Source organism: Prionailurus viverrinus, chromosome B2 (genome assembly GCF_022837055.1).
Source record: "Prionailurus viverrinus isolate Anna chromosome B2, UM_Priviv_1.0, whole genome shotgun sequence".
In the NCBI taxonomy this organism is placed as follows: domain Eukaryota; kingdom Metazoa; phylum Chordata; class Mammalia; order Carnivora; family Felidae; genus Prionailurus; species Prionailurus viverrinus.
In genome coordinates, this window is record NC_062565.1 from 98,475,646 (window position 1) to 98,489,178 (window position 13,533).

At 41.3% G+C, this 13,533-nt stretch overlaps 1 protein-coding gene across 3 annotated transcripts in view; it reads left to right on the top strand.

Annotated features, from left to right (window-relative positions):
• The first annotated feature begins 3,863 nt into the window (after positions 1 to 3,863).
• The window catches only part of ARMC2 (armadillo repeat containing 2), a 106,598-nt gene continuing 96,928 nt past the window's right edge, over positions 3,864 to 13,533 (top strand). The window contains exons 1-5 of one of the 3 annotated variants that reach the window (XM_047860157.1): positions 3,980 to 4,073; positions 5,686 to 5,841; positions 10,548 to 10,594; positions 12,489 to 12,749; positions 13,228 to 13,300. In XM_047860157.1, the coding sequence (XP_047716113.1) occupies positions 12,532 to 12,749; positions 13,228 to 13,300 (291 nt within the window). In that variant the 5' untranslated portion in view covers positions 3,980 to 4,073; positions 5,686 to 5,841; positions 10,548 to 10,594; positions 12,489 to 12,531. Of the gene's footprint in view, positions 4,074 to 5,685; positions 5,842 to 10,547; positions 10,595 to 12,488; positions 12,750 to 13,227; positions 13,301 to 13,533 lie in introns of all 3 variants that reach the window. The other 2 variants (XM_047860156.1, XM_047860155.1) reach the window with 2 other exon arrangements.

Consider the following 13,533-nt stretch of genomic DNA (forward strand, 5'->3'; position numbering starts at 1 on the left):
ATTTGTATGCAGAGATTGCACAGGCTATGAATTTGATGAACTCCTCACAGAAATTATGTGATAAATATAATTAAAGCACCGAGATACCATATTGACAACAGCAGAAAGTGTCTTGAAGTGAATGTTAAAGTTCTAAATTGGTGATTTTTATTCCATGCCAGAAGCAGTTCCCCCACCCCGGGAGTCCATCTCTGTTATGTCATAAAAATCACTGGGGGAATTGTGAGCATCAGGGAAGTATTTATTTAACATGCATCTTTTCAAGAATATACCTAATATATAAACCAAGACAAACTTACAGATATTAAATATGAGATGTGTGTGATGGAAACTATAATATAAACTATAAAATCCACTGGTAGCCTGTGGATAAAAGCAGGAGTTCAATATCTTGTTGCATTTTTGCATCGTAGAGTGTGTAAGATAACATTATTACCCATCCCAACACCTGTGTAATTCTCATCTTAACTCAAAATCCAAAAGTCCAACAGGCATTTTCAAGTGAATGTAAAGATTCTTAAGTTCCTCTTGATCCCTATAGCCCTACACAGGATGTACTCAGAGATAAGTGAAAGGAGAAAATGAACAGCACATCTTAACTGTTTCAGCAGCCTAGGAAGTACCTCTCAGTGCCTCTCAGAGGCGTCAGCCTGAAAAATTGCATTTATCTGTGTACAATGACAGGTGGCACATGGGACTGGGCATCAAAAACACCAGGTCTTAGGTCACTTTACTAGCTCTGTGGCAGTGGGCAGATCAGATCACTTACCTTCTCTGAACTTCAATTTTGGCCAGTTTCAAATTGGGATAAGAATCCCAGAACTAATCACCTCTCAGGCTAATTGTAAACTCCAAATAACGCAATGAAAATGAAATGCTTCAAATAGATGCAATTTGGAAATTATAAAATGCTTTATAAATGTCAGGTACTTACAGTTAATATTTTGTTTTCCCCTTTAATCTTTCTAAGGTGTAAAAAATAGCAATTTTGTGTCTAAAATAATTCCACTTGCAAATTTAATTATGTCAGATTCTGTTAAATAGCCATCAGGTAGCCATGTAGGAATAGCCAGGTCAGTATAACAGTCCATTGTTATGATAGCCTCAATATTTTCTCATGTCATGTCTTTCAGTGAGATAATCTGGGCAGCTTTATTGCTTTAAATAATTTCTTCCTAAAAGTCTTCCCTTGTCACTCTTTTCAATTGTTCTAATCTGTCTGGCAGACATTTTCCTGGCTATCTGAGTTGGCTGGCTTCAGGGTCCAGGAGTGAGCTTTCTTGTGTATTTTAGACCAAGACCCTGGGTGCAAAACCATAGTTAGCAATTGGCTGCACCACAGATTTTTAAACTGCAGTTTCAGCTGAGATGGTAATTGAATAATCACCAGTCCCAAAGTAAAGGTAAGACAGAGTCTCCATAGGGCAAGTTATAGGGAATTATATAGACTCCTTGGACCCAAGTGTCCAGGCTGAAGCTAAACATGAGAAGCTAGAGAATGTGTGGGGAGGATGGGTGAGGAGATTTCTTTGGAGAATAGTGTGGGGTGCCAACTCCTTCACCTCAAACCCAGTGTGAGGACTTCCCAGAGGGGTCTACAAGAGACTGCAGTTAGGTAGTCTAGAAGACTGGAGTCTGACTTACTCAGGGAAAGCTAAAGCTCCACCCTATGACAGCATGGGGGGCCACAGGAGGCTGCATTAGGATGTGCCTGCCCTCTCACTCTCAGAGTCACCGGGGAAAGAGATGTCTGTTGTTTTTCTTGGACAAGATGTGGTGCTGTCTTGGGACCCATCTCAAGGGGCTGGAGTAAACCCTGGATTTCTAGGGTCAGAGGAGGAGTTGTAAGCAAGCGGTGGATATCTCTGCATCCACCTGAAAAGTTCCCTTGGAGAGAGATCTTCATTAATGGGAAACTATGAAGAACCCAGGAGTGACCTGCATGGGCTGCTTTAATCGTAGCCCAGGCACAGCAAGCTCAAGGCTATTCAAATCCCGGAAGAAGAGCTCCATCTCCTGGCTTCTCTTCTCCCCACTTCCTGCTCACCTCCGTCCAGGTGGTGTCTTTTTTTCCTTTATGTTTATTTATTTATTTATTTTAAGAGAGAGAGAGAGAGAGAGAGAGCAGGGGAGGGGCAGAAAGAGAGGGAGAGAGAGAATCCCATGCAGGCTCCACATTGTTAGTGCTAAGCCAGATGCCAGTCGTGAGATTGTGACCTGAGCCGAGATCAAGAGCCAGACAGACAATCACCTGAATAAGCCACCCAGGGACCTCCACCCAGGTTGGGTCTTAAAGTAGCCTCTAGTGAATGGGGGAGTGGAGCCTAAGCCAACTGCATCCCTGCTGGGAAAGTCATCTGGAGACCTGTTACTGGAGAGGGGAATGAAGGGGGCAACTATCAGGTATCTAAAAATGAGCAGAAAATACAAGGACTTGACCCAACTTTCCATGTGGGGTCAGGGGAAGATAACCAACACTGAATATATCTTAAAACAGCTGTGAGACACAAAAATATAGTTGCATTTTAATTACATGTCACAAGTTGTGAATTCAAAACATTAGTTATGGTTTTATATTAAGTAGTCAAAGTTCCCTTTGCACAATGGAGTCCAGTGGCAGTAAAAGGGAGTTGATGATGTGATAAGTCATGTTGACTCACCGGAAAAAAATTCCAACCCGGAAGAACACAAATACTTCGCTTCAGATCTTAAAATTACCCAACCAACTAAGTGTGTATTGTCTGCTATGTGTAAAGTCCTATTGGATACTTTGAAGAATACTTACATTCCTTTAGTTTTCAGTTAGTATTTCCCAGCTAGCATGATGCCTTACACATAATATGCACTCAAGAATATTTTCAATTTAATTATTCTTTACAAGATACTTACCACCAAGGCATGTGGCATTTTTTATGTTGACAACACTTCAGCTGAAAAATCCCCATATTTATAAAACGCAGTGCAAACCTGAATGGAGTGATTATGGTCTCACTTGTATTTAACACTGTAAATAAAGTGTTGCTGAATAGTCTAAATAGGAGAGAACAGAATTTAAACCAAAAACATATAAATGGGGTACTTTTTGCCAATCAACGGTAATGGCGCAATAAGAACAAAAAATGTTTGTCTATGGGAAGCCAAGACTTGAATCTATCACTGTCACTCACTACACCCTGGAACCCTATTTTGTCTCCTGTGAATGGGGACACCAGGCTTGCTAGGTCAGAGTGGCAGGGACGCTTCAAAAGAAAATATACAGTAAAACACCCTTTGTAAACTCTAAAGCGCTGCACCCATGCAAGGGCTTAAAAATAGCTAACAGTTCAACATTCATTCCTTGCTACGTGCATAGCGCTTTGTATCTATTTTCTCATTCAGTCTTGCCACAGCCACAAGACCTAGGTAGGTACTCCTAATTCCTTTCATTTTACACATGAGGAAACTGAGAGGTTAAGCAACTAGTTCAAGTCTATACAGCCCTGCAACTTGAATGAGTATACCCTGACTCTTAACCCTAAAGCACTAAGCTGCCATCCTGCATATTGTTACTTAATAGTGGTGCTGAGTTCTCGTAGGGTCTCAACAAATGTGGTTCCTAAGCTGCTAATTTAAAAGGTAACTCCTCGCCACCCGTCTTCCAGGGCGATGCAGCGCACTACGGCTCGCAGCTCTCGCCCAGGATCCTCCCGCCAACGCACTGACCCGCCAGAGCCTCAGCATTTCTACGCATGCGCGGGGAAGGGCGGGGGCGGTGGTGGTGGGGGGTGGGGTGTTGTGGGTGACCCGCGCAGGCCCAGTGGCCGAGCGACGCCGGGAGACCTCCCAGTCTTGCCTCTCCGGGCCCCGCCCCGCCCCGCCCCACCCTGCCCGCGCCTTCGCGGCAGACGCTGCCTCGGGAGAGCTCGAGGATGAGCTGAACCTCCGCAGCTGTTAATGTCACCAGCGCTAATCACAGGGACTTCGGGGCTGGCCGGAAGCCCCCTTCCCTGCGCCCACTCCCAGTTCATTTCCTGTCCCGTTCCGCCCGCCCAGCAGCGACCTGGCTCAGCAGGCAGGCGGCCCAGGCGCCCCGGGTAGGTAGTTTGTGTACGGTTACCATGGAGACGCTGGCAGGCCTAGTGGAGCGGGCGGGCTAGCGGGCCGGGAGGAGGGTGGGCTGGCAGGCAGGGTGACCACGCTGTACCCTGGCCTGAACCCGTGGAGGAGGGGGCATTGCCGGGAGTGGGGAAGCTGCTGTCCGCACGGGAGGTGAGGCGTCCCTCGTGGGTTCACCGGGGACCTCTCCTGCCCTGGTCCGCCTTTCTGCCCCCAATGTGGGGAGAGAGGCCCTGTGTATGCTCTCGGGGTCGGTTCGCGGCTGTCCTTATTTCTTCTGTACACTGCTCATTTAGCTAAGTGCATGGCGCTTAACAGAAGCTTGGAAATACTTGTTGGATGCCAGAGTGGTAAACCAAGGGGCTTTGTCTAGACAGCGACCTCGCCACCGTCACACAGATTGTACCCTTTTAGGCAACAGATAAGGAGGGCCCCAATAAATAAAAAAAGGTGTGTGTAACAATATACAGTAAACTATATCGTATGTACATATAATGCCTCTTATTATCAGTTCCCACGACTATCACAGCAGGCCTTCCATCCCTAGAATTGTTTTAACTTGGTAGAAAAGCAAGTAGCACTCTGTTTGTATCCTATTTTGTGAGTCTACAAAACTGATTAGTTGTTGATTTGGCCTACCTGATATTCGATAAAATACCTATTAAAAATTCTCCCTTTTCATAAAAAAACACTCCTCATTTAAACTTGAACTTGTGAAATTTTTGGAAACACTGAAGAAACATCATTTACTTTCATTTTGCCATTTCTTATTTTAAATGCATTTTTTTTTTTTATTCATGGGAGAATTCTTATTGTATCCTTTTATGATATAGTGCCTGGGTAGTAGTTAACTCTTCCTTAAGGGCCAGGCACCATGCTAAAGCACTTTACATGAATTATGTCATTTCGTTATCAGAACAATCCTATGAGGCAATCAATTATTGTCACCATCGTCGTTTTACAGATGAGGAAAAGGAAGCTTAGAGTCATTACAATCCTTGCCAAGGTCACCTAGCTGTGAATTGCCAGAGAGTATTTGGGCCCCTGTTCCAGCACTGCACTTTAACCACTACCCCTCTGGGTGCTCAGATCAACAGAAAAGTATTTCAAAATCATGGAAAGGGTCTTGAGTACAGATGGCCCTGACTCACAGTGGTTCAACTCAAAAAATTTCAGCTTTACAACGGTGTGAGAGCAATATATATTCAGTAGAAACCATGCTTTGAATTTTGATCTTTTCCCGGGCTTGCACTATGTTCTACGATACTCTCTTGTGATGCTGGGTAGTGGCAGCCAGCGGTAGCCCTCCAGCCAGCCATGAAATCATGAGGGTAAATGATTGATACAACCATCCTGTACTCATACTGCCACTCTGGTTTTTATTTTCAGCATAGTATTCAATAAATTACATGAGCCCTTCAACACTCATTCTAAAATAGGCTTTGTGCTAGACCATTTTGCCCAACTGGGGGCTAATGTAAGTATTCCTGAGCATGTTTAGGCTGTGCTGTCCTATGATGTTCAGTAGGTTAAGTGTATTGAATGAATTTTCAACTTAATGATATTTTCAACTCACGACGGGTTTTTCAGGATGTCACTCTATTAGAAATTGAGGATGATCTGCATTTGATTTGCAAGGAATAGAGGGGTGGAGATGGTCAGCCTTTCTCTTGTCGCCGACATCTTGATAGTGCAGTGCTGCGTTTAGCAAGAAGGCTCTGGTTCAGGTGACTACTGGCAGCAAAGGTAAAGACAGGTCTTTATAATGAACTATGAATTTTTACAAATAATGACTCTGAAATGTTCCCCCAATGAGTGAGAAATGTTTTGTTAAAAATGAAGGTCTCCAGCTTCAAGTGTCCTACTGCTGGTGGTGTTCATCCTCTAGGGATCCTATGGACGTCGTAAACTCAGGACAATGATGCAAGACAGAACGCAACCTTTTTCTTCTTTCCCTTCAAAGTCTACTCCTGTTTTCTTTTAAAAAAGATCCCCTTGCCCTCTGATCCCACCCCTTCAGGTTTGCATAAAGTGTCACCTCTGGCTCCTTCCTGTCCTCTCCGACACCAAATCCTATTAGTTCTTCTGTTCTTGTTGTCCCTCACTTATTCTCATCTCTCTTCTTCCCTTTGTTTTGCCTTTACTCCTTTATCTCAGGCTTTCCATGCTGCATTCACAGATCACCCCGTTGATCAAGTCTTACTCCATGCCAGGCAACTTGAAGTAAAGGCAAGGAAGGAAGAGGCGACTGAATTTGATCTCATATCACCACATGGCTCAAGAATCAGATACCATTTGAGATAAAGTCCCATATGCCTTTCTAACCCATTGTAACAAATGTCTCCAATGAAAGAAGCCATATTGCCTTCAGCTGGATATTTCTTAGATCTATATTTGAATATGGAGTTCAGCGATTCTACGAGTGTTGACCTCCACACCTTCAGCTGTGCCTCACATAAAGAATTGTGGCTCAGAGTCTGGTGAGGCAACACCAGGAGCACAGTGGGAGGGTGTACTGCTAGAGGCCAACCAGTGACCTTGCAGAGTATGGAGGAGGAACACCTAACTGAGGCTGGAGGAGGGGGAGAGGCATGTCCAGGAATGCTTCCTTGAGGACCTCTAAGAGTTAGTTGGCTGATTACACAAGAACTACCTGATTTTGTCCCTTCTAGTCTTTTTCCTTTTCGTCCTACCCACCCCTGCCGGATCACAACATGCCTCAAAATCTATTAATTAATTTGCTCAGCAGATTTTATTTATTTTCTTGACCTGCTATTCCATTCTCTCTCTGGTCCAACTCCAGTTTATATTTCCAGAGCTCATTCTTGTCCAGCACACACTCCATATGTTCTTGGCACTCTGCCTTGGCTCACCCATTGACTTTCCTGGAAATTCCTTCTCTACTGCAGCCCTGATATCAGCCATTGCCGCATGCTTCAAATTCAGCATTTTTCAGAACCCAGCTCAAGGACCAGCTCCTCCAGGAAGTCTCCCTGACACCTTCTCCCAGTCAGAAATCCCTTCCTTTTTTTGTAATAACATGGGAGTTATCTCAGTTTTTTTCATTGACCCCATAGTTTCTACATTGTATTAAGATTATTTGGAAGCAAGGCTGACATTTAACTTGTACACTCCAAGAAAGCTGCTCCTGATGTGAAAATATTGGCATGTCTCTATATTGGTGCATAAATAGCTGTAGCCCCAGGGCCTCTGACTGCCCTGCTCCTCCCACCCCATCTCATGAGTAACAGTTTGAATATCATCTCTCGGCATATGTCATAGCTTTTGTACTATTGTCTAAGACTCCCTCCCTCACAGAACTGCTGTAGGGATTAACTGAGAGGATGTACTCGAGACTGTTTAGCATAGTGCTTGGTATTTAATCCATACTAACTGAATGGATTTGTTCCAATTGTTAGGAGAATTTTTATAAAGTTAAAATTTCTGTGATACTATTGTCTTCTAGTTCAGGTGTACTTTACTATAAACAGACAAGCTTTCAAACTCTGAGTGATTGTTGAAGTTGGCAAAAATCCTCTTTGATAAGAATTTGTAATTTAACAAATATAAAGAAAAAAAATACTTCCCTACCCCCCCAAAACAAACTTCTAACTCAGTTCACTTATATCACTGAACATTTCCATATTTGATTTAATGACATATTAACATTAATATAATAATAGATTAACTGTGTAGATCTTACATTATTGAAACTGCTTCTCACAATGTAACTGTTAAGGTTTGGGAGGAGGAGAAAGGAAGAGGGAGAGAGAAAGTTGTGTTAGAATTAGTGGTAAAATTTTTGTACAAACATATTTTTAAGCCCATTATCTATATTATTTCCTCCAATATTTAATCAATTTAAATTCCTGTGTGCCCAAATAAAGTACAAAATTGTTAGCATTTGACCTGAGTAAATATTCCTGCTTCCTTACTCCATGAAAGAATATAGTTTTCCATGCAAACTAAAATACAAAACCTCAGTCAGGAATGATGGTCCATTATCACTCATCCAAAGCACTTTCTCTAATCTTTATTGTTTGCCAGATTACCTTTGATATTGCTAGACTTATTAGTGCTATGTGGGGCCAAAGGAATCACAAACCTGATTTGGGCTCTGGGGGACACCTGTTCATTATATAGAACTTCTCACTGAGTGGTATACTTTCTTTACTGCAGTGGGCCTTTTAAAAAGTGATATGGCCACTTGAATTAGATGTGATGGGACTGAATTTATATTATTTTGCATCCAGAAAGAATACAGGTATGTCCTACTTCTGAAGATTCATGTTATATCACTTTGCTTTTATGCAAGACCTGCATTAGGGCTTTCTTTGTAAAAGTGAAAATCCTCTTCAGATTTCTACTGGTGAGTGAAAACAGGTTATTAATGTAGGTCTTTTGTAAAAGCAAACTGGCAGAAAGTGGGGAATACGGTGGGGAATACGGTGGCAGAAAGTGGGGAATTACGCCATTTCGGCTTACCAGAATTTTCATAGGAATGCTCTACTTTTCGATAGCAGGGGAAACATGTATATATGGCTCTATAAAAAACACTTTAGCGGTGCCTGGGTGGCTCAATCAGATAAGCATCCGACTTTGGCTCAGGTCATGATCTCATGACTTGTGGGTTCGAGCCCCGCGTCGGGCTCTGTGCTGACATCTCAGAGCCTGGGGCCTGCTTTGGATTCTGTCGCTGTCTCTCTCTGCCCCTCCCCTGCTCATGCTCTGTCTTTCTGTCTCTCAAAAATAAATAAACATTTAAAAAATTAAAAAACACTTTATACATATTTTTAATAATTAACATTGAATATTTTAAAAAGAAACAGGCAATCATATCAGAAGCATTAGAAGCAAAATGTACTTGGCCTGTCAGTTTTTTGTGTTTTATTTTTAAACTTTTTTTATTTAAGAGAGAGAGTGAGCATGAGTGGGGGAGGGGCAGATGGAGAAAGAGTGTGAATCCCAAGCAGGATCTGTGCCATCAGGGCAGAGCCCCATGTGGGGCTCAATCATATGACCCTGGGATCATGACCTGAGCCCAAATCAAGAGTTGGATGCTCAACTGACTGAGCCATCCAGGCGCCCCTGGCCTGTCATAGTTTTTGTTATTTGTATTAATCTACATGATTTTGGAGACTTTGCTTAAATTCAAAATCCTAGATCAAAAATTCCTAGAATATGACTGCTGAAAGTAATTTTTTACTGTTTTACCTCACTGGGCCTTTCCATATGAAAGGAATGGCATATTGTTTGTGGTTTTCATCATGCTCTTTTCCTCAAAAACTTTTAGGGTAGGGCCTGGGTAGAATGAAACACATGTTCTTGTTGTCTGTTGTTATATAACAACTTAATGTATACAATCATAATATAGTAAATCCTCTTTACTTGTCTAAGGAATCATCTGTTGACTCTACTTATGGAAATGAAGTCTTTTTAGTTTCCTTGGGCATATGTCACAAAAATTTTTTTCTTTTTTGCAGAAGTTATTCTAAAATTGGGCACTGAAATATAGGAATAATTTCCAGTCCTCTTTCTCCTTAGAGATATAACATTTTCAGGACATCTGAGTTGTTACTGTTTTTTTTTTTAATGAACACCTATTACCATATACTAATTAGAGTTATGTTTTTAAAATCCCTTTTTAAAGTTTAGAGCTGTAGAGGTGTCTTGCCATGTTAACCAGACCTCCATGGGGACACATCAGCATTTAAGAAGGATCTGCATTCTCAGGGTGTCTGGGTGGCTCAGTCAGTTAAGCATCCAACTCACAGAATCTGAAGCAGGCTCCAGTCCCCAGCTGTTAGCACAGAGCCTGACACAGGGCTCAAACTCATGAGCTGTGAGATCATGACGTGAGCTGGAGTCAGATGCTTAACCGACTGAGGCACCCAGACACCCCAAGCATCCAAATCTTAATCTCAGCTCAGGTCTTGATCTCAGGGTCTTGGGTTCAAGCCCCGTGTTGGGCTCCATGCTGGGCATGGAGCCTACTTAAAAAAAAAAAAAAAAAAAAAAAAAAAAGAAGGATCTGCATTCTCATTGCCCTTGGACATGACTTTAACTCCTTAACTGAGAGAGTGAGCCTGGAAAAGGATATTTGATATTGATATTTAGCATTTATTCATCTAAGACACTATCTCAAATTGAAGGGGACTTGAATCAATTCATTCAAATACATCATGGGCAAAGGTGGGGCAGAAACTTAACCTGAGTTTACAAACTACATTTAGAAAAGCAAATATAGCTTGGAAATAGGACTCATCTGCCTAAATCTAACCTTATACTAGCAATTTGTGTGGAGGACAGTGGGGGGGAAAGGAAACTTTAGTTAAAATTTTAACAGATCCCCCCAGTGTTGTTGTTGTTGTTGTTTTAACATATTAGAGAATATGAGATGATTTTCTCTTCCTAGTCTGTCTTCTTTCACGATCTATTGTCTTTCTCTCCAGGTTTAGCTTTCATCTTGACTCTCTTCCTTGAACATCATTTCCCTCGAGTAAGTATATTCCCATAGGCATAACTGTGCACATCAACCTATATTGTTGAAAGCTTTTTTTCCACCCTGATCTTGTAACTGTAACTGTCTGGTAGATTTTTAATTAAAAAATGTTTGTGACTTTTTCTAGTTTAGTTATAGAGGAATGGCTTAAGCATGTGTGGATGAGTTTAAGTACTCCTTTCTTTCTTTTTTTCTTATATTTTAACTTTATTTTTTAAAATTTACATCCAAATTAGTTAGTATATAGTGAAACAATGATTTCAGGAGTAGATTCCTTAGTGCCCCTTACCCATTTAGTCCATGCCCCCTCTCACATCCCCTCCAGCAACCCTCAGTTTGTTCTCCATATTTATGAGTCTCTTGTTTTGTCCCCCTCCCTGTTTTTATATTATTTTTGTTTCCCTTCCCTTATGTTCATCTGTTTTGTCTCTTAAAGTCCTCATATGAGTGAAGTCATAGGATTTTTGTCTTTCTCTGACTGACTAATTTCACTTAGCATAATACCCTCTAGTTCCATCCACGTAGTTGCAAATGGCAAGGTTTCATTCTTTTTGATTGCCGAGTAATACTCCATTGTATATATATACCACTTCTTTATCCATTCACCCATCGATGGACATTTGGGCTCTTTCCATACTTTGGCTATTGTTAATAGTGCTGCTGTAAACATGGGGGTGCATGTGTCCCTTCAAAACAGCACACCTGTATCCCTTGGATAAATGCCTAGTAGTGCAGTTGCTGAGTTGTAGGGTAGTTCTATTTTTAGTTTTCTGAGGAACCTCCATACTGTTTTCCAGAATGGCTGCAGCAGCTTGCATTCCCACCAACAATGCAAAAGAGATCCTCTTTCTCCGCATCCTTGCCAACATCTGTTGTTGCCTGAGTTGTTAATGTTAGCCATTCTGACAGGTGTCAGGTGGTATCTCATTGTGATTTTGATTTGTATTTCCCTGATGATGAGTGATGTTGAGCATTTTTTCATGTGTTGGTTGGCCATCTGGATATCTTCTTTGGAGAAGTGTCTATTTGTGTCTTTTGCCCATTTCTTCACTGGATTATTTGTTTTTTGGGTGTTGAGTTTGATAAGTTCTTTGTAGATTTTGGATACTAACCCTTTATCTGATATGTCATTTGCAAATATCTTCTCCCATTCTGTCAGTTGCCTTTTATTTTTTTATTTTTTTTTTAATTTTTTTTTTCAACGTTTATTTTTTTGGGGATAGAGAGAGACAGAGCATGAACGGGGGAGGGGCAGAGAGAGAGGGAGAGACAGAATCGGAAACAGGCTCCAGGCTCTGAGCCATCAGCCCAGAGCCTGACGCGGGGCTCGAACTCACGGACCGCGAGATCGTGACCTGGCTGAAGTCGGACGCTTAACCGACTGCGCCACCCAGGCGCCCCATCAGTTGCCTTTTAGTTTTGCTGATTGTTTCCTTCGCTGTGCAGAAGCTTTTTATTTTGATGAGGTTCCAATAGTTCATTTTTGATTTTGTTTCCCTTGCCGCTGGAGACGTGTTGAGTAAGAAATTGCTGCGGGCAAGATCAAAGAGGTTTTTGCCTGCTTTCTTCTCTAGGATTTTGATGGCTTCCTGTCTTACATTGAGGTCTTTCATCCATTTTGAGTTTATTTTTGTGTATGGTGTAAGAAAGTGGTCCAGGTTCATTCTTCTGCATGTTGCTGTCCAGTTTTCCCAGCACCACTTGCTGAAGAGACTGTCTTTATTCCATTGGATATTCTTTCCTGCTTTGTCAAAGATTAGTTCCCATACGTCTGTGGGTCCATTTCTGGGTTCTCTATTCTATTCCATTGATCTGAGTGTCTGTTCTTGTAAGCACTCCTTTCTAAAGTCCTGGATGAAAACAGTTAATATTTTGTACCATATGTTTGCAGAGTGGGGTGTCTACCTGAAGAACATTTTATTTTAAAAGGAAAGATGCTATCTCCAAATGATAAAAAGTTAGAAAAGCTGGATCCATTTTATCGACCTTCTATGTCCAAGCAGAAGACCAGCGCAGAGATCATAAGTGAAGCACGAAATGCATTAAGAACAGTTAGGACCCAACGACCATTTACACCACGGGAAGACCAAAGAAAGCTATTTGGGCCTGCATCTTCAAGAACACCAGAAAATAGACCTCCTTCCTCCTTTAGGTAATGACATTTCTCTTGCCTGTTCACTTGGATATGTAAGCTACCAGATGACATTTTCCCTTAATTCTAGTTATGGATAGTTGCTTTCTAAAGTTGGATGTCTGCTAATTGCACCTCTTGTATCTATTCAAGATTCCTAAATATTAAGTCCAGACCTCAGGTCCCAGAAGTTGCTTTGGTTTAAAATGGTAAATAGTGGTTGTCATAGCAAATCTGTAAAGCAATATGAACAAAGCTTTTTTAAAAAATCACTGTATACATTTCTTCTCTTCCTTATTCGGTAACTTGTAATCCCCCTAAAAGTAATGAAAAGACTTACTAATAAAATGTTCTAAGTACTGTGATTTTTTTAAATTGTTTCTTCCTCAAGGCTTATGCATTAAATGCTTTTACTTGTTTTGGGCTAAAGTTAACTAACATATACTAGAAATAAATGATTCTTCACAAACTAATATTTCTGTTCCATCTCCTCTGCTAGCCTCCATGCATCCAGTTTTGAGTCATCTGATTCCAGGCCTATCTCCAGTGCTCGTCTCAGTCCACTAGAGCTTGTGAGTACTTTATATTTAAGTGCTGTGAAATGGAATTGGCCCAAAATACTTGGAATCAGTACCTATATATGCTAAGAAAAGGATCACGTAGACCTAAGTATACTAATAATTTAATATGAAAGCAATTTATTTTTTTTTCAAATATATTTCATGTCTAATGAAACACTTCTATTATTTATCTATAATTTCATAATAAAGAAGAATTTAGAAATATACAGTGACCTGGCAAACAG